At 39.1% G+C, this 24920-nt stretch overlaps 1 protein-coding gene across 6 annotated transcripts in view; it reads right to left on the bottom strand.

Moving 5' to 3' along the window:
* The window catches only part of LOC125239880 (zinc finger protein 501-like), a 120709-nt gene that overhangs the window by 38001 nt on the left and 57788 nt on the right, over positions 1–24920 (bottom strand). Inside the window, exons 1-6 of one of the 6 annotated variants that reach the window (XM_048147635.1) lie at positions 14323–14682; positions 14072–14219; positions 13545–13616; positions 12840–12899; positions 9902–9955; positions 7415–9373 (exon numbers count right to left, since the gene is read on the bottom strand). In XM_048147635.1, coding sequence (XP_048003592.1) covers positions 7965–9373; positions 9902–9955; positions 12840–12899; positions 13545–13616; positions 14072–14219; positions 14323–14451 — 1872 coding nt within the window. In that variant the 5' untranslated portion in view covers positions 14452–14682 and the 3' untranslated portion in view covers positions 7415–7964. Of the gene's footprint in view, positions 1–627; positions 682–7414; positions 9374–9813; positions 9877–9901; positions 9956–12839; positions 12900–13544; positions 13617–14071; positions 14220–14322; positions 14686–24920 lie in introns of those variants that run through there. The other 5 variants (XM_048147637.1, XM_048147632.1, XM_048147639.1 and 2 more) reach the window with 5 other exon arrangements.

Below are 24920 nucleotides of genomic sequence, written 5' to 3'. Positions count from 1 at the left end.
CCGGAGTCATCAAGTTAAGATACTTTCCTATACTTATAACTTATTTCCCAGTATTTTTATACTTTCTAATGATTATTGTTATTTGTACGCCACCAGCACTTTTTTTTAGCAATTAGCAATCACAGACGTTTTATTAAAAAGAGATATATCCTATACATGTTTACCAAACCTGACATTTTCAGATAGGTAAGTCATTATTTACTGAGCTAAATTCACTTATAGACGGTGAAGGAAATCTTGTCACTGAAAAAGGGGCGAAATTCAATTTTTCTACGGACTCACCTTCGCCTCTACTGTGTAATGGGTCGTCGATGTCTCCGCCAATGTCAAGGTTAAGGCATTTCGTGTCAGTAGGTCAGTGTAATGTAGTTAGGTGCTTATTGAGCAAAACAATAAAGATTATATATTATTAGTAAGTAGGTTTACATTAACTTAAATAAGTGGTTAAGTGGCAAAGTACTGCCTCGGGTGAGACTTGAATTGACGGCCTCCGGATCTATATTCCAGCGCTCTGCCAACTGAGCCAACAAGACTTCAACCAAGACATCGAAATTTTCCACCATATTGGTCAATGGGACCCGTAGCGACTTCTTACAGTTTGTGTTTCCCATTCGGGTTGGTACTCACGCGACATCTCATCGTCTTCGGCCGACGCCTCCGACTTGACTGTGAACTCTTCATCTGAAACAAACATACTGTTCGTGGGATCGTGTCGACCTCGCTCCGGGCCGTGCCTTGTGTTACAGATCTCCTTCAGTGTAGCGACGCTGCTAAATATTGATGAAAATCTACAAGACGATTGTGAGGCCTGTTGTATTTTATGGATCTGAATGCTGGGCGACAAAGGTGGAGGATGAAAGGAGAGTGCACGTGGCGGAAATGAGAATGTTGAGATGGATGTGTGGAGTGACCAGAATGGATCGGATCAGGAATGAGTATATTAGGGACCGGCCACATCAGACCGTTGCGTGTCTCGGGGCGCGCAAAGGGCGTCCGCGCCACGCCACCTGAGTGTAATTCAAAAAGCGTCTCCTCAGTACATTTTGTATAGGAAGGACGTAAGGCGCGCCGCGCGCAGCGCGGCGCGCGCCCCGCCGCCGCCACGCCACCTGGGGCGCGTCTTACGTCTTTCCTATACAAAATGTACTGAGGAGACGTTTTTTGAATTACACTGAAGCGGCGTGGCGCGGACGCCCGTTGCGCGCCCCGAGACACGCGACGCTCTGGTGTGGTCGGTCACTTAGGGGAAGTTTGAAAGTTGCGCCTATAACGGAAAAGATGAGGAGTGGCAGGTTGGCGTGGTACGGTAATGTAATGAGGAGGGATGAACGTCATATAGACAAAAGAATGTTGGAGATGAAGGTTGATGGATGGAGAGGGAGGGGTAAACCCAAACAACGCTGGATGGATTGTGTGAAAGGAGGAAGAAAGATGTGAGTGTTGAGACGACGGAAGATAGAGGAGAATGGAAGAGGAAGACGTGTTCTACCGAACCCACATAACGTGGGATAAGGGTAGGAGGAAGAAGATAAATTAGCCGTTGGTGGCGCTACATGTTAAATGTTAATTATTACATTTTTAGTGGCATTTTACGGATATGTTGGTGTTTCGTAAATAATGCAATTTTATATCATTAAAGACATTAAAGACTAAAATCTTGCATTATTTTATTCTAGAAAAAACACTTTTCAAACTATACTTATGCAAATTGTTTAATAGCTTTATAATTATCAGATGGATTGTAATTGAAATACATATCTTACTTGTCGGTATAATATATACTTATGGCTATTTTTTGCTATTCCCGGCAATGACATATCTAAATTTAGCCATCTGCTGTTCTGGTCACTTCTAAACCTATAGTTAAACTGACTACTCACGCAATATCTCCTCAGGTGTGTCTTCATCCAGCATCTCCGGCTTGACCGCAGGCTCTTCACCTGAACCAAACGACTTTATAAGCAGCAGATATTTTATCAAATTCCACATAATTATTTTATTTACAATTTACATCCATACCATAGGTTCTCTAAATATGCGTAGGAGCGATAAGCAAATGTATTAGGAAATCTGTATCTGCCAGTGCATTTCAATTTTTATTTTGAGATATCGGCAACCAATACTTTAATTACATTAAACTTTAGAATGTTTGTTTAGAAGAAATATGATTGCTATTGGAGTTCATCAATCAGTCGTTTGTTTCATTACAAATATCAAATTTTTCAAAAGTGAACTGACTAACAAACATAAGTTGATTTACCTCTTCCCTAAATTTAGATGGACCATACACCTACGTACATATTATAAAATTATTGTACAAACTTATTATATAGATGAAGATAAAGTTATATATGCAACTGTACATAATTAGGCATTAAAGACAATACAATACAATATAATACAAATATTCATTATTGTTCATCAATATAACAAGATTACATCACATAACTTGTAAGACTTGCATTATCATAATATGGTTTTAATGCATCTCATAATGTATAGCAGCCACATAAATAACTCTCTGTTGCATGTTGCTCCGTGCTTGAGCTCATGAGGAGTTAAATAATAATAATGACTATGTATCATTGCCGCGTAGTAGACTCACCTGGCTCAGGCCCACAAGACTCATCTGTGTCTTGCACTTTTGGGTTTTCACACTCTACTGCAGATTCTTCCTCTAGAGCAAACAAATAAAACAAATCACTCCCTACAAACACAAAACATGTCACTATTAGAGATGCCACGGATAGTTTGGCCGGATTCTAACATGCCGACCACCCGAGCGAGTCACTGAATATTTAGTCTGAAGTTTTTATCTAAATGAAGCCAAATCTAAAGCGCACTGGCGTGTTTGTTATTGTAGGCATGTTAATGATTAGAAAATGAATTGAATCCTGATAGATAATGAACTTAATTCAGTATTTTGTACTATCTAATGCTTATATTTATTTGTGTGTTAAGTCTCACCATAAAATGGATTACTTTGTGGTTTGATACTAAATGTTACTCAAATTTTATCCTTATTTCAGGCACTAAAACTCTAAGCCATATACAACCAGATACTACATTCTGGTCTTGGCTGGATAGTAAAGTCACCAACCTGCTGAGTGGGCCCAGGACCGCAGGTTAGCAGGCAGGGTCACTATCGACCAGGCCAGACCGGTCATGGTAATATTAATATCAGTACAGAGCACTAAATGTAAAGCCTGAGTGCACGCTTATATCGAGCGTGCAGTGGCGTGGGGTGTGTGGTGTGCATAACAAACAATTGACGCTCATACAAGTGTTCTGAGTTCACGCCGCATAGGGTGCACGCATGCTCGCCTGCACTGCTGAAAGCTCTGCTCCGAGCATCCACTCAGTCCTTACAATAGCAGGTGGTGCTTCCCGACCTTTGACGAGGCTCGCTCCCTGCGAGCGCGCCTGCAGCTCCGCCTGGCTGCGCTGCACTTGCAGCTTGAAGTCGCTCGCGTCTCGCAGGCGGCCCACGCACGTACAGCAGATGCCGCTCGAGCCCGAGCCGCCCACTGTCAGCTGCAACTTAAACCATTCACACATTTAATTAAACACCATGCTGTCCTAACATTTATAACAGTATGATCCATTGACTTCACACACTTTTAAATTTGTGGACACAACTTACTTGTATATCAAAACACTCCTTGATCATGTCGGCATATATCTCCGTTTTGCCGAGATGTGTGTGCGGCGTCGTCAGGTCTTTGTCCGGGGGACAAAGCAGGCAGCAGCGACACGCTAGCATCACGTCCATCGCAACCGCTACGCTTGTATGCGTATTGAATACGCCAATTCCTACAAGTAGCCGTGACTGCCAAACTCCAACAACGGGAATTATCTTATGTGAAGTAATAATGTATTTGAAATAAAAACGTAGTACCTAACAGATGCTAACACTAACCAGGAGCAAGAGCAAGTAGTGTTATTGTTCCATTTAGTTATATTTTTTAACAACATAACATAACCTTCAAACTGAAGTGACAGTCATCACTTGACAGTTTTGATTTTGACATACGTTAAGAAGTTAACACACGACTGTACCGTACCGCAACTTCGAAACTATTCACGTAAGTGAAAGCGAGATAAAAAAAATCTTCAATACAGACTGACAAAAAAAGGATTAAAATGGAATTAAAATTGTTTATCCTAACTTACTGTTCTCATACAAAAGGTGTACAATAGTAACTCAATAGTTGCCACATGATAAGCGTTTTACAAAGACGGTGGCGCCATTTTTCAGTGCCAAGATTTGGTTGACCCATAGATTTAGAATTATTAAACTAGATTGTGGAATCATATTTTTTGCCATACTAAATTGAACCTTATCACTGAGACAGAAAGGTGATCGTATCAGACTAGCGAAAACGTTTCACATGTGAGGGCATTTCTCTCTCGCACGTGTGGCCAGTGTTAATGAGGTTATCATAGTAGTAGTATTTTTATCTGTATATTACCTGACTTTATAACTTCTTATATTATTTTAGTGTTATATTCAAACTAGGATTTCGATATATTTCAAAGAATTGTAATTATTTTGATGCCAATAAATCAAAGATTTGTTTAATTAAAAAATATTTTCAAATGGGTATTAGTAGATTTGGTAGTAACTTTGAAAATTGACTGGTATCCCCAATGTAGGACAGTGATGACGTCACTGAATAAGGTTGACATTGTAAGTGCGAGAGGGACACCAGGCCCAAACAATGACCTCTCACGTGGACACACTTTTTGACCTTACTACTCATTCTGGTTTAATTGTAATTCTGTGGGAAATACAAACTGTGAAAAAAAATTGGCACTAAAAAGGCGCTAAGTTAAAAAGGAAAAAACTTTTTTTATATCACGTTGGTGGCAAGCAGGTATACGGTCCGCCTGATGGAAAGCGGTCACCGTAACCTATGGACGCCTGTAACTCAAGGGGTGTCACATGCGCGTTGCCAACCCATTAGAAACTTGGAAACTCCTTTTTTGAAGAACCCCATACTGTAGTTCATCGGGAATACCTCGACAGGGAACTCATTCCACAGCCGGAGCGTTCGCGGGAGGAAATGTCACAACTACAAATTTTTTTTTTGCCTCATGATAGTGAAGGTAATTTCACTTTATATGCAATACGAAGAAATTACATTGATTATAATTAGGTTATTGATCCATCCTATTATACCTGCGACCCTGGGAAAATTTACATGTGATGTCATAAAAGAAAAATAAATTATGATAAGAAATATTTATTTTTCTACTCCCGTACTGTTAAGCTAGGAACATACTACGCGGACGTCCGTCGTAAAACGACCGCGACCGCGACCTATCAGTGTGCACGGAACAAAACATCCAGAGAGCCAGATTTCGATCGGACGTCCGTGCGCTCAAGGCCACGTCCGCGTCCGTCGACTGATAGTTTGCACGGTTATGTGTATTTCCATTGTCCAGATTCCCGTCCGCGGTCGATTTACGACGGACGTCCGCGTAGTGTGTTCCTAGCTTTATTCGTGAGTTACAAGGTCGTGCATAGAACTTAAAAACCCTACATAAAAGATGTCAGGACAAGTCTATCTAGTCTATACCCTGAAAACATTTAAGTAAAAAGTTTGCAAGTTTCTAATGGGGTGGCAACGCGCATGTGACACTGTTTGAGTTGCAGGCGTCCATAGGTTACGGTGACCGCTTTACATCAGGCGGGCCGTATGCTTGTTTGCCACCGACGTAGTATAAAAAAAAAAAAGTAGAAGTAGCACGATATAGCTGTTAGTTACAGTTCAGTAAATACATTGCTACCAACTTAACAAACCAATTCGCAGAGTCGAGACTCCTTCGTTTTCTGCTGCGTTCATTGGCGACGCGTCGAATCGCATTCAAATGTATGAGAACTCGATTCAACTCGGCTCGATTCGTCTTAGTGGCCAGGCTTCAAAGAACCATACCATAGACAGTTTTATTTTCATGTTTGCACTCAAACTGCATATTCAAAATGGTAGGCGGTCCACTAGATAACTAAGATGACTGAAAGTAGGTATTTGTTGATTTATAATTTTCTTTCAAAATAAGTGCTTGGTCGTAGAAAAAGTATTGTATGCAACGGTGTTTAACTGAGTCAAAAAATGCTCGTGGCGTCTTTATTAACAATTTTCGGCTTCGCCTCAAATTGTTACCCACGCCACTCACCTTTTGACCTCTTTTAACCACCAGTTGCATAAAATACTATTATGCTAGACATGGTTACAATGATGTTGAAGTCATTATGTAAAAAGTACAGCATATCTCGCCAACACCATAGGCATGCAATTCACTAGTTCAAACTAGTACTAAGTAAAATCTTCATAAAATCTGTCTAAAAATTTATTTTTTCACATTCTGAATGTAGATAAACATTGTATCGCTTAGGCCGGCAACAGACAGTCTTAAATTGCACAACCTTATAAGATCGACTGCCTTGCCACACACATTCTTAAAATTCAGATTATCGCAAACTGTCAGATCAATCTGAAAAAACTCATAATCTTAAAAAATAAGACGAGTGTGGACAGTTGCGATATTGTATGGAAATCCGTGCACTCTCACGCGCGCTCCCGTATGTTAATGCTTTTACTGTACATGAGTCGTTGTATAGTTATTTATGTGACTGGTGCATAATGAGAGGCATTAACACACGGGTGTTGTTTTATGAACCAAGCCACAGGCGAGTTTCATAATAAGATATCACGAGTCACACGAGTGTTTTAATGACTATTTTGAATGACTTTTATTCCTAGTTTGTTACCAATATATAAATAGGAATAAAATCAAATGATTAATTCCTTCATTTTAGTAATTTTTTTTGAGAATCGCTGAGAAAATAGAGAACATATTTTTATTAATAAAAAAAAAAGCAACAAGGGGTACGACGCCACTGCGTGTTTTTTAAGAAAGGGCCAATTACATCTATGCTTCTGACGCACCCCAAATTGCACGCGATATTACGTTCGAGCTAGTTATTTTTTTTATTTCACGAAATATCTACACACCGTTAATATTTTAAAATTAATGCAAGAACAATAGGCTACTTGACCCTTTTTTTAAGTCTATTTTATATTATTTATTACTGTCCAATTAACCGAAAAAAAATACTACCATATTTTATTACGACTTAAAAACCACAAAAAACATTTATAAGTTTACGTTAACTTAATTAGGCAAAAACATCATTAGCGATGTTAATCTATAGATTGTCAGCGCATGACGTGAATCTAATTGAGTACAAAATTTTCTGACCTTTAAGTTATGAGGCATAAAGTTCATCGTCAGTGATTGACTCGGCATTAAGTTGAGATAGGTTCTATGACGTCACTACACGTCTGACAGCGTTTTCGGTGGCTAAAGTTAAAATAGGTAATACACACATTTTTAATCGAAAATACGTAGCCACCATACACTTATAATACACAAAATCTATAAAAAATGGTTTCTTATGTCAAATACTACAGGAAACAATCATTTCTTGTGCCAAATTCGATAAGAGTCTAGTAGCCTATAATATGTCACATGTAACAATTTTGACAGTTAAATATAGTATTTTTTTAAAGTATGCAACTGTACTTAATTAGTCATTAAAACACTCGTGTGACTCGTGATATCTTATGAAACTCGCCTGTGGCTTAAGTCATAAAACAACACCCGTGTTTTAATGCCTCTCATTATGCACCAGTCACATAAATAACTATAAACCGACTCGTGTACAGTAAAAGCATTAACGCAACGCACGGGAGCGCGCGTGAGCTGCGTGACAGGAGGCCCTTCCTTATTGAAGGAGCGTGAAATGTCAATCAATGCCAGGGGCCCGTTTCTCGAAAGGTACAAGCCTTGTATTACAAGTGCGCGAACTGTCAAATCGTATGCGTTTCCATGGAAACACACTTGTAATACAAGACTTGTACCTTTCGAGAAACGGGCCCCAGGTCTGAGTTTCTGATTTAGGTGATTGCTGCGTTGTCAGGGTTCATCCCAATGTGAGTCTTCTGGTGACGTCGCATAGATGATTTCTTAGTGCATTTGTAATGACAGTGGCTACATTGAAAAGGTCCGCCCGTATGTGTCAGTGCATGTGCTCTTAGGCTTAACCTATGACTGCACCGGTATTCACATTGACTACATGCGTAAGGCTTTTCTCCGGTATGTATTCTTAGGTGTGTTTGTAAGCTTGATTTCAGACTGCATTCATAAGCACAGTGGCTACATGCGTAAGGCTTTTCTCCGGTGTGTATTCTTTGGTGGTTTTGTAAGTTTGATTTTCTACTGCATTTATAAGCACAGTGACTACATTGAAAAGGCTTCTCGCCAGTATGTGTCATTATATGTGTTTTAAGGTTTGAACTAGAACTGCACCGGTACTCACAGTGACTACATGCGTAAGGCTTTTCTCCGGTGTGTATTCTTTGGTGTTTTTGGAAGGCTGATCTGCAAATGCTTTTATAAGCACAATAACTACATAGAAAAGGGTTCTCGCCAGTATGTATAATTACATGTGTTTTTAGGGTTGACCTATCAATGCATCGGTACTCACAGTGACTACATGCGTAAGACTTTTGTTCGGTGTGTATTCTTTGGTGTTTTTGTAAGTCTGATCTGCGAATGCATTTATAAGCACAGTGACTACATGCGTAAGGCTTTTCTCCGGTGTGTATTCTTTGGTGTTTTTGTAAGTCTGATCTGCTAATGCATTTATAAGCACACTGATTACATGCGTAAGGCTTTTCTCCGGTGTGTATTTTTTTGTGACTATTTAAGCTTGATTTCACACTACATTTATAAGCACACTGACTACATGAGTAAGGCTTTTCGCCAGTATGTTTCCTTTCATGTCTTCTTAGTGTAGACGGTCTTCTGCACTCGTAGTCGCAATAAGTACACTTATAAGACTTTACTCTGGTATTTAATCTTATGTATTTTGTTTTGTGTGTCTTCTTGTCTACGGAGAGTATCGTTTGATGTTTGTGTAAATCACTTTTAATCAGGCTTTTTAAACAGCAGCGACTTTTCAGATGAGCCCGCAAACTTTTCTTGGATTTTGTTGAATACTCACAATGAGCGCACATGAAATTTGTGACACCATGTTCGATTTTTTTATGCTCTAAAATAAGTGATTTAGTTTGGAATGTAGCACTACAAAAATCACAAGCAAATTGTTTGGGCGCTGGCGGCAAGTGTGTCTCTTGAATGTGTCTCCTTAAGATAGTTTCGTTTCTAAAACGTTCGCCACAGTGTTCGCAGGCGATTGGTTTGGCCCCGCTGTGAGCAGTCGCGTCGCCGCGGGAGCGCTCGAGCACCACGGAGCAAGCCATCGCGAGCTGCTCCCTGGCGCGGGCGCTGCCGTCCGAACACACTGCAACATATAGTTTAGCAGTTACCAATCATAGACGTTCAATTAAAAATATTTTTTTTTAAGAATTATTGTCTCGTCGAACGTCAAGGTTTAGGAAGACACGCGCTTTATAAACATTGTTGGCCGGTGAGCCCTACATTTTACAAATTTGGCGCCTTTTTGTAGTCGCAAGATTTGCTTGACAGTCTTAACATCTATTCTTATTGGGATATATTTACAGGAAAATAAAATTTCTTCGATAACAATCAAACAATTTCAAAATTGAGTTTGTATTTGTATGACAGCCGTATTTCAGCACAGCTTCCGGTGTAGGTAAGGTAAGGTATTGGATAGCCGATGGGCAAACCTTTCCAACGCTACAGTTTGTAACTTTTTGACAAGCAAAAACGTCTGCAATCGATGCCACTAGGCTTAGAATAAATTTAAAAGTGGAAAAGTACTGCCTTGGGTGAGCGCTGCGGCATATTGGTCAATGGGACCCGTAGCGACATCTTACAGTTTGTGTTTCCCATTCGGGTTGGTACTCACGCGACATCTCATCGCCGTCGGCCGACACCTCCGACTTGACTGTGAACTCTTCATCTGAAACAAACATACTGTTCGTGGGATCGTGTCGACCTCGCTCCGGGCCGTGCCTTGTGCTACAGATCTCCTTCAGTGTGGCCACGCTGCTAAACTTGGCTCCAAAATTAGGCGAACTAAATTGACAGGTCATTATGCACTAATGTTACCACATTAAGACCAGTGCTGTTCATATCGATAATTTCAAAAAAAAAAATAGAATTAGGGAATATTGATAAATTAGCCGCTAGTGGCGCTACATGTTAAATGTTAATTATTTCATCATTTTTAGTGGTATTTAAAGATAAAATGATAAAAAAGATAAAAAAATGTTTATTGCACAAAACTTTGAACACATCTAAAACGAAATACCTCTGCTTTCACAAGACATCAGTATCTTCACCGTCACCACAGCTGGAAATTAAAGTCCATAACCGAAACTGCACTATTTCCTCAACTCAAAGTTGTAACTGCGACCGCATGATGAGATCAGCAACTATAAAGTACCTCGGTATTGTAATAGATGAGAAACTTAACTTCGGGCAGCATGTGGCGGCAGCGGCTGGTAGGGTCAGAAAGTTGATGCACACAATGAAGATGCTTAGAGAAGCTGCGGATTTCTCACTGTTGAAAACTATTTATACGGCACTCGGACAATCGATTATTAATTATTGTATTTTGGCGTGGGGTGGTACAACCATGACTATACTCCTTAAACTAGAAAGAGCTCAACGAGCGGTTCTGAAAGTGGCCTTAAAGAGACCGATCAGATATCCTACAGAAAAGCTGTACAACGATGCTCAAGTACTCAGTGTTAGGAAACTTTATCTTCTAAGGGTGGCTTTGTCGGTGCACAAGACGGTTCTAAACTCATCAAACTACAGCAACTTACTCAAAAACAGAATATTTAAAATTCCAACAGCTGCCGTTAAAACAACATTTGCCCGCCGTTTTTCAATCTTTCTGCATTCTCGAATCTACAATCGGTTAGTTGGTCTCTATGATTTTAAAGATTTTTCAGTTGTCAAAGCAAAAAAGTTCCTAACAGTGAATATAATGAATTTGTCCTTTTCAGATACGGAACATATAATGAAGATAACATCCTAACAAATGACACACACACACACACACACATACACACACATACAACCTCACGCATAAACATAATTATTCTCTCTCACACACACACAACCACACACACTTTCTGACGTGGTGAATGTATAAATTTAAATATCCAATTAGAATTAGTTTTTGCATGTTTAGTTTGTTTAGTTTTAATTTATTTTTAGTATCCAATAGAAAAAAAAATTGTTGTCTTATGCCGCTTATGTAAAATCTTTCTGTTAACCGTACGATTTCCCTCACGGGACAGGCCTAGCCTAGTGTGGGGGTCAGTATAAAATGTAACTTTGTATACCTTAAATTTGGAAATAAACCATTTTTATTTTTTTTTTTTTAAAAAAGACACAAATGAGATGCATTCTTACATAGCTTACAATTACCTACGTGCATAGCTTAGTTGGTTTACCGATACCTCAGGAGTCCCCGCACTAGGCTAGGCCTGTATCGCGGGAGACCAGATGCTTAAGTTGAATGTCATGCAATGACGATGAAGGAAAGAAAATATATATTACGGATAGATACAGTAAATTACAGAAAGTTACAATTATGTTAGTTGGTATACATTCAATTTACATAATTTACCTATTAGACTATATGTGTAGTAAGTAACCAGGTAGGCTTGACATTTTAGCAATTTTCTTCCAATTTAGTTAGTTATATTTATTACATGTGTGATAATATCAAACAATTTTCAAGAGTAATGTCTCAGTCTCGTTATAGTCGAGTGATAACAACCAGTTATAGAGTAATCTTTTAGCCACATGCACAGTACAACCAATCAAATCGCTCTGGAATTTTACGGCCGTGTTGTATATAAGAGAGCTGAGGACGTCACCAAAACGACGCCCAAAAGCAGTGTTAACCCACGGGATTGGCAACTTGAAGACGCGTTTTTCCAGTAATTTAGGATAGATTTCGGTCTTAGCGGCGCTTTTGTGGATTGACATACAGATTTTATGGATGTACAACTGGCGAACTGTAAGTACCTTAGCTTCCCGATAGAGATTGACTGTCGGGTATCTGAAGGGCTTTCTAAGCATTACCTTTAGGACTGAGCGCTGTGCTCTTTCAGCCAATAGGATTACTGTCTTTGAAGCGCTACCCCATACCGCTATAGCATATGTGATTAGAGATTGACATAGCGCAATATATATACTTTTCAGGAGACTCGGGTCTGCGGAATTTCGAAGTTTCTTGAAGATATAAATTGTTTTCCTAATTCTACTGGAGAGACATTTAATGTGGGATTTGAAGTTTAAGTTTTCGTCAATAAGTAGGCCGAGGTACTTGATAGTGTCAGCACGGTACGGCATTCACGGATATGTTGGTGTTTCGTAAATTAATTTGCAATTTTACATCAATATAGACATTAAAAACTAAAATCTTGCATTATTTTATTCTAGAAAAAACACGTTCTTGTAAGTATGAAGTATATGTATAATGAATAGAATACCTACATAATTATATGATTGTTGCATTGTATAACATCTACCGCGGAATGGAATAGGTATCGAGACAAACCTTATTGGTTTAACGATACTATGTAAATTAATTAGAGATTTATGTTTGTAATTACCTAAAATAAATAATAAAATAATAAATATATTATGCAAATTGTTTAATACCTTTATAATTATCAGATGGATTGTAATTGCAATACATATCTTACTTGTCGATATAATATATACTCATGGCTATTTTTTTGCTATTCCCGGCAATTACTACCGGCAACTGCTGTTCTGGTCAATTCTAAACCTATAGTTAAACTGACTACTCAACTCACGCAATATCTCCTCAGGTGTGTCTTCATCCAGCATCTCCGGCTTGACCGCGGGCTCTTCACCTGAACCAAACAACTTTATAAGCAGCAGATATTTTATCAAATTTCATACATTTTATTTCATATAATTACATTAAACTTAAGGATGTTTGTTTGGAAGAAATATGATTGCTATTGGAGTTCATCAGTCAGTCATTTGTTTCATTTCAAATGTTTCAAAAGTGAACTGACTAACAAACAATAGTTGAGTTTACCTCTGCCCCAAATTTGGACGAACTATACCTACGTACATATATTATATTATTGTAGAAACTTATTATATTCATGACAATAAAGTTATGTATGCACCTGTACATAATTAGGCATTAAAGACTTGCGTTATCTTATCATGAAACTCGCCTTTCGGCTCGTTTACTAAAGCAACACTCATGTTTTAATGCATCTCATAATGTGTCAGCAGTCACATAAATAACTATTAGTTGTATATTGCTCCTTGCTTGAGTTCATGAGAAGTTATTTATTCATTATTTATTAATCAGGCAGGCAATCACAACAACTGATAGTTGCCTGTATCCAACTATTCTTTCTTAAGATGTGTTCTTTAAATTTATTAAAATAATGATACTATTCTTTCTTAAGATGTGTTCTTTAAATTTATTAAAATAATGATACATAGTAATATGTATCATTGCCGCGTAGCAGACTCACCTGGCTCAGACCCACAAGTCTCATGTGTGTCCTGCATTTCTGGGTTTTCACACTCTACTGCAGATTCTTCCTCTAGAGCAAACAAACAAAACAAATCACTCGCTACGAACACAAACTATGTCACTATTAGAGATGCCACGGATAGTTTGGCGGGATTCTAACATGCAGACCACACCAACGAGTCACTGAATATTCAGTCTGAAGTTTTTATCTAAATAAAGCAAAAGTTATAGGAATGTTAATGATTAGAAACCAAACTGAAACCTGACAGAAAATGAACTTAATTCACAGTATTTTGTACTATCTAATGCTTATATTTATTTGTGAGTTAAATCTAACCATAATATTGATTACTATGTGACTAATGCTACTCAAATTTTATTCTTAGTTTAGGTACTAAAACTCTAACCGGTATCCAACCAGATACTACATTCTGGTTTTGGCTGGATAGAAAAATCACCAACCTGCTGAGTGGACCCAGATAGATAGATAGATATACGTTTATTTGCTTCTCACAATACACTGACCTTTGACGAGGCTCGCTCCCTGCGAGCGCGCCTGCAGCTCCGCCTGGCTGCGCTGCACTTGCAGCTTGAAGTCGCTCGCGTCTCGCAGGCGGCCCACGCACGTACAGCAGATGCCGCTCGAGCCCGAGCCGCCCACTGCCAGCTGCAACTTAAACCATTCACACATTTAATTAAACACCATGCTGTCCTAACATTTTTAACAGTATCATCCATTGACTTCACACACTTTTAAATTTGTGCACACAACTTACTTGAATATCAAAACACTCCTTGATCATGTCGGCATATATCTCCGTTTTGCCGAGATGTGTGTGCGGCGTCGTCAGGTCTTTGTCCGGGGGACACAGCAGGCAGCAGCGACACGCTAGCATCACGTCCATCGCAACCGCTACGCTTGTATGCGTATTGTATTCGCCAATTACTACAAGTAGCCGTGACTGCCAAACTCCAACAACGGGAATTATCTTATGTGAAATAATAATGTATTTGAAATAAAAACGTAGAACCTAACAGGTGCTAACACTAACCAGGAGCAAGGGCGTTCATTTATATTTTTTAACAACATAACATAACCTAACCTTCAGACTGAAGTGACAGCCATCACTTGACAGTTTTGATTTTGACATACGTTAAGAAGTTAACACACGACTGTACCGTACCGCGACTTCGAAACTATTCAAGTAGGTGAGAGCGAGATAAAAAAATCTTCAATACAGCCTGACAAAAAAGGATAAAAATGAAACTAAAATTGTTTATCCTAACATAAGTTACTGTTCTCATACAAAAGGTGTACAATAGTAACTCAATAGTTGCTACATGATAAGCGTTTTACAAAGACGGTGGCGCCATTTTTCAGTGCCAAGATTATTAAAGAATTTGCCAAGATTAGGTTGACCTGACTTGAATCCAATGAGAAAATGTGCTTGGACCTGACCGTCTATAATTTTTACTCTTTTTTGCGAGGCTGTATGTACATACTTATGGTGGTTTTTTTTTCTTAATAAATAATAATAAATAAATAAATAATATCATGAAACTTGCAAATACCTCATGTCTTTTGTTCTTGGTGGAATAAAAAGAAAGGCATATTAATGTTTAAACATTTTATTATTTATTACTTATCCATGTTTTACACACGGAAATACAGACTGGGAAAAAAAATTTGCAACAAAAAGGCGCGAAAAGTCTGGCTCGATGATGTGATGACTCCTCCAACGATTATGTTTAGGAAAGCACGCGTTCTATGAAGACGAGTCTCCGCTGAGCTCATTAGGGTTCCGTAGTCAACTAAGGAACCCTTATAGTTTCGCCATGTCTGTCTGTCCGTCCGTCCGCGGATAATCTCAGTAACCGTTAGCACTAGAAAGCTGAAATTTGGTAAAAATAAAAAATGGAAAAAAATGTTTTATTAGGGTACCCCCCTACATGTAAAGTGGGGCTGATATTTTTTTTCATTCCAACCCCAACATGTGATATATTGTTGGATAGGTATTTAAAAAAAGGACGTTGGCATCATGTCATGTCAAATAGTTCCTCAGACAGAACACAACCCATTGTACAGGCGATAGAATATCACACATAAGGAGGCGAAGTTTCTCCTTAGACTTAAGGGTAGGGCTGTAGGAGGTAGGGCATAGCGGATGATATTCTGTTTTGTGTGGTAGGGCACAGCACAGCGGATATCGTCTCGCTCGAATCTAGAGCAGAGTCCAACTGGGGTAGTACCTCCGCCTTACAGAAGACCGCAGCCTAATAGCACAAGACCCTACTCATAGTGGTGTGTTCCTGTCGGTGAGTAAGGATGCCAGAGCTCAACGAGGGTTCGGTGTGCTGATGACAGGAGGACTTACGGAACTAACTTGTTCCGTCTATTGTCCTTTGAGTCGTCGGCAACCCGAACCCTTCTTAGAACTTGTACACTCCTTTTTGCTGTGTACTTAACACAGCAAAAGGGAATGTACAAGTTTCTAATGGGGTGGCAACGCGCATGTGACACAGTTTGATTTGCAGGCGTCCATAGGTTACGGTGACCGCTTTACATCAGGCGGGCCGTATGCTTGTTTGCCGCCGACGTAGTATTAAAAAAAGGGTTCAATACCGCCCGTAAGTTTGGGATCGTCGACAATTCGCACACGCGTCTCTGGACCGAGTCAAAGGGTGCAAGCTGGTATCCAGGTGCTCCTGCCCAAAGGTGACAGCAATACTCCATGTGGGGTCTGACTTGCGACTTGTACAAGAGCAGTCTTTGCCCCGGAGTAAAGTATCCCCTCGCTCTATTGAGCACAACAAGTTTTTGAACGGAATTGGACGTCACTCGAAATGTCGACTCCAAGGATCCCAACACTCCCTGACAAGGTAAGGGCTGTGCTTTGGAACTGTGGAACCACAATAAATCGGGTTTCCTTAACGGTGAACGCACAAACCTGTGTTTTACCGAGACTACATAATCCAACATTCGCGAGCATCTTTCACCAGCCTGCTCAAAAGAAGTGGTTTTTGTGTTTACAATTATAGTTTTATTGCGTCTTGAATAACTTTACCGGACTTACAACGAAACTCTTCGGTAAGTAGTCGTGAATTGGATCAATAATAAAAAAAATTGAAAATAAAGAGTGAAATAGTATTTTATACAAATGTAATATAATAGAGCTTTTTAATCGAGTACCATATTTAGGCCACGAAGGTTTCCAAGTGGCCTAATAGTGAGGTGCGAAATTGAAAATCTTGATTATATCACTATTGTATACAAGATTATACATGAAAACTATCGTACTTGTAATAAAATTATCACATAGTTATGTATACTTATGATCTCAATTTAATTTAATCATTTTCGTTCATTTCATTTATATTTCAGCGTTGTGCTTGGTTATTATAGAAATGTTAATTTATTATTATTAGTTTAGAACAGTATTAAGATATTTGTATCCAATTTACATTTTGTAACCTCGCCGTAATAATAAATAAATACATTTTTATATTTTTTTATATACATATTGTAAAATAATAATAAATAAATAAAATACTTCTACTCTCTGACTTATTTGTTACTCACATTAACATAAGTAAACTGTATTACCATCGCCCTCACTCTCCTTTGTTTTCTTTAATTTTCACACCGCTCGATCATGTTCACGAACAAAGCACACACTTTAACTTTTCAGACAAAACAGGGAAAACAGAGATCATATTTTTAATTAATATAAAAATTGGAACGGCAAAATCCCATCCCATTAACACACGGGAGCGCGCGTGAGCTGCGTGACAGGAGCCCCTTCCTTATTGAAGGAGCGTGAAATGTCAATGCTATAAGTTTCTGATTTAGGTCATTGCTGCGTTGTCAGGGTTCATCCCAATGTAAGTCCTCTGGTGACGTCGCATAGATGATTTCTGAGTGCATTTGTAATCACAGTGGCTACATGCGTAATGCTTTTCTCCTGTGTATTATTTGGTGTCTTTGTAAGTTTCGTTTGGTACTGGATTTATAAGCACATTGACTACATGCGTAAGGCTTTTCTCCGGTGTGTATTCTTTGATGTGTTCGTAAGCTTGATTTCGTACAGCTTTTATAAGCACAGTGACTACATGCGTAAGGCATTTCTCCACTGTGTAATCTCATGTGACTTTGTAAGTGTACTTTCTGAGTGAATTTTTTGTCGCAATGGCTACAAGCGTAAGGCTTTTCTCCGGTGTGTAATCTCATGTGGTTTTGTAAGTGAGCTTTCTGAATGCATTTGTAGTCGCAATTACTACATGCGTAAGGCTTTTCTCCGGTGTGTAATTTCATGTGATTTTGTAACTGTGTTTTCTGAGTGAATTTGTACTCACAGTGACTACACGCGTAAGGTTTTTCTCCGGTGTGTATTCTTTGGTGTCTCTGTAACCGGAATTTCGTACTGCATTTATAAGCACAGTGATTACATGCGTAAGGCTGTTCTCCGGTGTGTAATCCCATGTGCCTTTTTAAGTCTGACTTTACTTTGCATTTATAAGCACAGTGACTACATTGATAAGGCTTCTCGCCCGTATGTACCAGTACATGTCTTCTTAGGGCTGACTTTTGACTGCACCGGTACTCACAGAGACTACATGCGTAAGGCTTTTCTCCGGTGTGTATTCTTTGGTGTCGTTGTAAGTCTGATTTCGCACTGCATTTGTGATCGCAGTGGCTACATTGAAAAGGCTTTTCGCCAGTATGTCTCCTTTCATGTATTCTTAAGGTTGGCCTGTCACTGACCTTGTAGTCGCAATAACTACACTTATAAGGCCTTACTCTGGTACTTAATCTTAGGTGTGTTGTTTTGTGTGTCTTCTTATCTTCGTAGTATATCGCTTGATGTTTGTGTAAATCACTTTTAATCACGCTTTTGAAACTGAAGTGACTTTTTAAATGAGCTCGCAACCATCTCTTGGATATTGTTGAATAATCACAATGAGCGCACATGAAATTCGTGACACCATGTTCGATTTTTGTATGCTCTAAAATAAGTGATTTAGTTTGGAATGTAGCACTACAAAAATCACAAGCAAATTGTTTGGGCGCTGGCGGCAAGTGTGTCTCTTGAATGTGTCTCCTTAAGATAGTTTCGTTTTTAAAACGTTCGCCACAGTGTTCGCAGGCGATTGGTTTGGCCCCGCTGTGAGCAGTCGCGTCGCCGCGGAGGCGCTCGAGCACCACGGAGCAAGTCATCGCGACCTGTTCCCTGGCGCGGGCGCTGCCGTCCGAACACACTGCAACATATCATTTAGCAGTTACCAATCATAGATGTTAAATTAAAAATAAATTATACTCCACACATATTTACCAAACAATCTGCAAACAGGTAAGAAATTATTCACTGAGTGAAATTCACTTATAACGCGGCGGTCAAGCAAATTTCGTCACTAAAAAAAGGCGCGTAATTAAAGTTTTCTATGGACGGGAAACCGTCGCCCCTACATTTTCAACAGTTTTTTAATGTTATGGCTCGTCGATGACTCCACCAACGTCGAGGTTATGAAAGGCACGCGCTTTATGAAGATACTTATTTGGCCGGTGAGTCCTACAATTTACAAATTTGCCACCCTTTTTTAGTCAGAAGATCTACTTGACCGTCGTTACACTTATTTCGGGATATATTAGTCAAAAAAACGAAAACGTCTGCAATCGATGCTACTAGGCTTAGAATAAATTTAAAAGTGGAAAAGTACTGCCTTGGGTGATCGCTGCGGCATATTGGTCAATGGGACCTGTAGCGACATCTAACAGTTCGTGTTTCCCATTCGGGTTGGTACTCACGCGACATCTCATCGTCCTCGGCCGCCACCTCCGACTTGACAGAGAACTCTTCGTCTGAAACAAACATACATTCTCTGATGTTGATTATTAGAATATTATGAATAAATTACTGTGTACTTGTAATCTTCAAGCAAGCACTTTTGATATCACATGTTTGACCGCAGCGACGCCCACGGTTCAACCCGATTTGCTTTTACATGTCGGGATGTTCTCATCTACAGGTCGCAAGTCTCCATCGCAATTTTGCAACCAGATTGTGTGATTATTGATTCCAAATCATTTTGTCCACTCCAATGTTAGGCAAAAACGTATAAGGCGTTTAGGACTATCGTCACTTTAAAAACTAAGTACGTTTGCGTTTTCTAAGCGAGTAGCGTAATAGATCCACAGCTCCCAGAGCCACTAGTTTACTTTTTGTCATAGTCTGGTTGATCAGTCTGAATGTCACATAATTTAAACGTATTTAGATATGTAACATCTGTTACATATTTAAATGTAGCCCTCTGCTATTCTGGCTACTTCTAAACTAGTTCAACTGACTACTCACGCAATATCTCCTCAGGTGTGTCTTCATCCAGCACCTCCGGCTTGACCGCGGGCTCTTCACCTGAACCAAACAAATTTATGAGCCGCAGGCTAGTACAATATAGCCACAAGCCAAGGAATGAGGGTTAAGAGCGCTATGACAAAAAAAGGCGATATATTGTAAAATGCACAATATTTATCGACAAAATTGTACACTTTACTCATACTAAAAGACAGTGAAAGTACTTGTTTCAGTTAGAACATCTTATTAACTGTCGGTTAAATAAAAAACATATGAAAAAAAAAAGCTTTTTCAATTAGTAATGATTGTTTTTCTGATGCTCGTTTAGGAAAAACCGCGTGAAGCACAGAATTCGGAGCTCTTATTATGTACAATTTGATAAGATCACTCTCATAAATGAGGTAAATTTAAGTTCCAAATATCTTGTACTTAAGGCCCATTAAACAATATTTATATCATTTAATCCTTTGAAATTGAGAAATTGAAAGTAAAACGAACTCAATTTTGTCTTGAAAATACATCGAAACAAGTGATCATTTCTCCGAAAATCTACATGTTATCGAAGTTATTTTAGTATATAAATAATCTGCACAATGTGCTTAAACTGCTGTTATCCATTTGTCGTTATAATATTTTATCATGATTTTTTGCCAATTTTTTGAAAACTAGCCTTCCTGTCGCTATTTTACCGGCGACGGACGCCTGCAATTTCAGTGCCGCGCCGGAGCTCGAGGAGGTAAGACGTATGTCGCTTTGGTCTCCGAGTTTTCATCGCAAACGTCGAGAATATTTATTGTTGTGTGGGTCGGACGCCTTGTTTCTACACGGGCTATCCTCGCATTGTGTGTGTGTAAACAGCGACCAACGAATTTGATCCTAGATCCGTAACACAGACCAACCCCTATAGACATCTATTACAAGACGACTCGCGGTGGCCAGCCTTCCTAGTATTTGCACTGATATAAGCGCGGGCGCTCGCCGTGCCCGATCAGTATCGACCAAGTAACAGACCCGAAAGCAGCGCGTGTTTTTCGCACAAAAAAATTGGAAAAGGGTATTTTGATGCCTTAAAGATGTCCACCTGTAGTGTGAAATGGTGTGGAAAGGTAACAAGAAGCTCAAATTTAAAAACAGACGGCATTACATTCCACAAATAAGTCATATTTATAATTTATTCAGAGCCGGCATAGGTCAACTTACATTGGCCACTTACGCGTCAGTAGAGGGACAGTCATACTTCTGTCCCTTTTCATCTGGCGCGACTGCCCGCCGTCCTTGAAACGGCCAATCACAGCGCGCTTAACACATTCCCCGCCCGCTCCTCGCACCCCAAACACTGGTGACTCGTATCGCGAACCAAATATACAAGACTGCCACTCTATAGGAGGTTCTCTGTGATCCGTAAATATTTGCTTTGCTTTTGTAATACTTTGTTATGTTTAAATGTTAAAGTATTACAACGTTGTAATGATAAAAATGTGAAAATTACAATACGGTCAAGATGATAAGACACATCAAGATGGTACACGGGATCTGATGATGGAGCCAGAAGGTGGTCACCAGTACCAGTGAACCATGTAAGTAAACGACTTCGTGTTTAGGCTCGTTGGGTTCGTCTCAACAAGACCTTTGACAAGAGGTGGTACTCAGGGTCTGATGATGGAGCCAGATGGTGGTCACCAGTACCAATGAACCATATAACTAAACCCAGAGATGGGGAAATCGTAATCGATTCCGGATTACACGATTACTTGATTTTACTTTGTAATCTGACACTACTGGGTGTCAGATTACTTGTAATGTAATCAAGTGAAACGGTAAATTACCATTACATGTAAAGGAATCACTAATCATCTATACAATCATTACTATTACCAATAATTCGGAATCATAGTCGATTCAAAATAACTGAAATTATTGACTTGATTACTTTCAGATTACGAATATGTAGTACCTCAGATTGCTGACTGTCACTTTGACACAAAAGTCGTCATGGGTGTCGTAAAATAGGTTTTAGGAGGTGCTGATTCCAAAATTAATGACTAATGTTCAATCTGACATTGCTGACTGTCACTCTGACACAAAAGTCGTCATGGGTGTCGTAAAATAGGTTTTAGGGGTGCTGATTCCAAAATGAATGACGAATTTGGAATCTGACATTGCTGACTGTCACTTTGACACAAAAGTCGTCATGGGTGTCGTAAAATAGGTTTTAGGGGGTGCTGATTCCAAAATTAATGACCAATGTGGAATCTGACATTGCTGACTGTCACTTTGACACAAAAGTCGTCATGGGTGTCGTAAAATAGGTTTTAGGAGGTGCTGATTCCAAAATTAATGACTAATGATCAATCTGACATTGCTGACTGTCACTCTGACACAAAAGTCGTTATGGGTGTCGTAAAATAGGTTTTAGGGGGTGCTGATTCCAAAATTAATGACCAATTTGGAATCTGACATTGCTGACTGTCACTTTGACACAAAAGTCGTCATGGGTGTCGTAAAATAGGTTTAAGGGGGTGCTGATTCCAAAATTAATGACCAATGTGGAATCTGACATTGCTGACTGTCACTTTGACACAAAAGTCGTCATGGGTGTCGTAAAATAGGTTTTAGGGGGTGCTGATTCCAAAATTAATGACCAATGTTCAATCTGATATTGCTGACTGTCACTGTGACACAAAAGTCGTCATGGGTGTCGTAAAATAGGTTTTAGGGGGTGCTGATTCCAAAATTAATGACCAATGTTCAATCTGACATTGCTGACTGTCACTCTGACACAAAAGTCGTCATGGGTGTCGTAAAATAGGTTTTAGGGGGTGCTGATTCCAAAATTAGTGACCAATTTGGAATCTGACATTGCTGACTGTCACTTTGACACAAAAGTCGTCATGGGCGTCGTCAAATAGGTATCCGGAGGTGTTTGAAAACTAATGACCAATTTGGAATCTGACACTGTTGACTGTCACTTTGACATAAAAGTGATCATGGGTGTCTTCAAATAGGTTTTCATGGGTACTGATCTCAATATTAATGATCAATTTGGAATCTGACATTGCTGACTGTCACTTTGACATAAAAGTCGTTATGGGTGTCGTCAAATAGGTTTCCTTTCCAGGGGTACTGTGCAATGTCAGGTTCCAAATCGGTCATTACTTTTTAAATCATTTCATTAATTTTGGAATCAGTGCCCCCTAAAAACTATTTGACAACACCCATGATTCCTTTTGTGTCAAAATTACAATTAGTACTGTGAGATTCCAAAATAGTCGTTAATTTTGGAATCAGCACCCCCGGAAACCTTTTTGAAGACACCCATGACGACTTTTGTGTCAAAGTGACAGTCAGCAATGTCAAGATTCCAAATCGGTCATTAATTTTCAAATCAGCACCTCCGGAAACCTATTTGACGACACCCATGACGACTTTTGTGTCAAAGTGACAGTCAGCAATGTCAGATTCCACATTGGTCATTAATTTTGGAATCAGCACCCCCTAAAACCTATTTTACGACACCCATGACGACTTTTGTGTCAAAGTGACAGTCAGCAATGTCAGATTCCAAATTGGTCATTCATTTTGGAATCAGCACCCCTAAAACCTATTTTACGACACCCATGATGACTTTTGTGTCAAAGTGGCAGTCAGCAATGTTAGATTCCACATTGGTCATTAATTTTGGAATCAGCACCCCTAAAACCAATTTTACGACACCCATGACGACTTTTGTGTCAAAGTGACAGTCAGCAATGTCAGATTCCACATTGTTCATTAATTTTGGAATCAGCACCCCCGCAAACCTATTTGACGACACCCATGACGACTTTTGTGTCAAAGTGACAGTCAGCAATGTCAGATTCCACATTGGCCATTAATTTTGGAATCAGCACCCCTAAAACCTATTTTACGACACCCATGACGACTTTTGTGTCAAAGTGCCAGTCAGCAATGTCAGATTCCAAATCGGTCATTAATTTTTAAATCAGCACACCCGAAAACCTATACTCGTGGTATATGCACTTGAAATGTGAAAGTGAAAATGCTAGAATGACATGTAAACCACGAAGTTGTATAGTCATATTGTTCATTGGTATTGGTGACCACCATCTGGCTCCATCATCAGACCCTGAGCACCACCTTGAAGTAATTAGAATTGTATTTGTCTTATTTTATCATCATATTAATATAATTATACTTTACTCTAATACTTATCATATAACAAAAGCAAATATTTGGGATGGGATCTACTTTTATAATTATTACTTTAATTTTTTAAATAAATTTTAACATAATTGATATTATTTCGCGCTATATTCTCGTATTTTCGTACAAAATAATGTTTATTAGAAACCAAAAGTTTATATCGAGATAGTAGATTGTGGTTGTTATCAAAATTCCATAGAAAGGATCAAGATTGTTTTGTCCATTATTGTAGTGCGAGCGAGTGATAAGACGTGCTAGAAAGGGTCGGCATATTGGGCTCGCGCGGCGGGTAAAATACCTAATTTCGCCCGACGCCGAAATGTTATAACGCTCTTAAAAACCAACTCAGAAGATGTGGTCTGTGATTTATTGAAGTTTATACAGAAATAAATATTATAGGACCTTCTTTCACAGATTGACCAAGTCTCACGGTAAGCTCAAGAAGGCTTGTGTATTGGGTACTCAGATAGCAATACATATAATACAGCGTGTGTACCCCATACGGGCGAATATCTTGATAACGATTAGTACCGGACCGGACCTAAGGAGCCTAACTACATGTTTTTTTTAATAGATGAGATATTTTTTTTGATACAGAATAATTCAGCACTTAAACGTCATTACGAAATAACGTTTATGTCATGTCAAGTTAAGTTGGACGGCGTACATTGCTGCTTGGTCAGAAATTATAAGTCATTGGTCTTAATTAATAACACTTTTTAACAAAATGATTATCCTATACGATTCGTATGATCAGATACTATAACTGGATACATTATTCGCCCGTATGGGATCCACACGCTGTATACAAATACTTATAT

The sequence above is a fragment of the Leguminivora glycinivorella genome, chromosome 26 (assembly GCF_023078275.1).
Source record: "Leguminivora glycinivorella isolate SPB_JAAS2020 chromosome 26, LegGlyc_1.1, whole genome shotgun sequence".
Taxonomy (NCBI): domain Eukaryota; kingdom Metazoa; phylum Arthropoda; class Insecta; order Lepidoptera; family Tortricidae; genus Leguminivora; species Leguminivora glycinivorella.
Note: the sequence above shows the minus strand (reverse complement) of the source record. Positions and strands in the feature narration are given on the sequence as shown.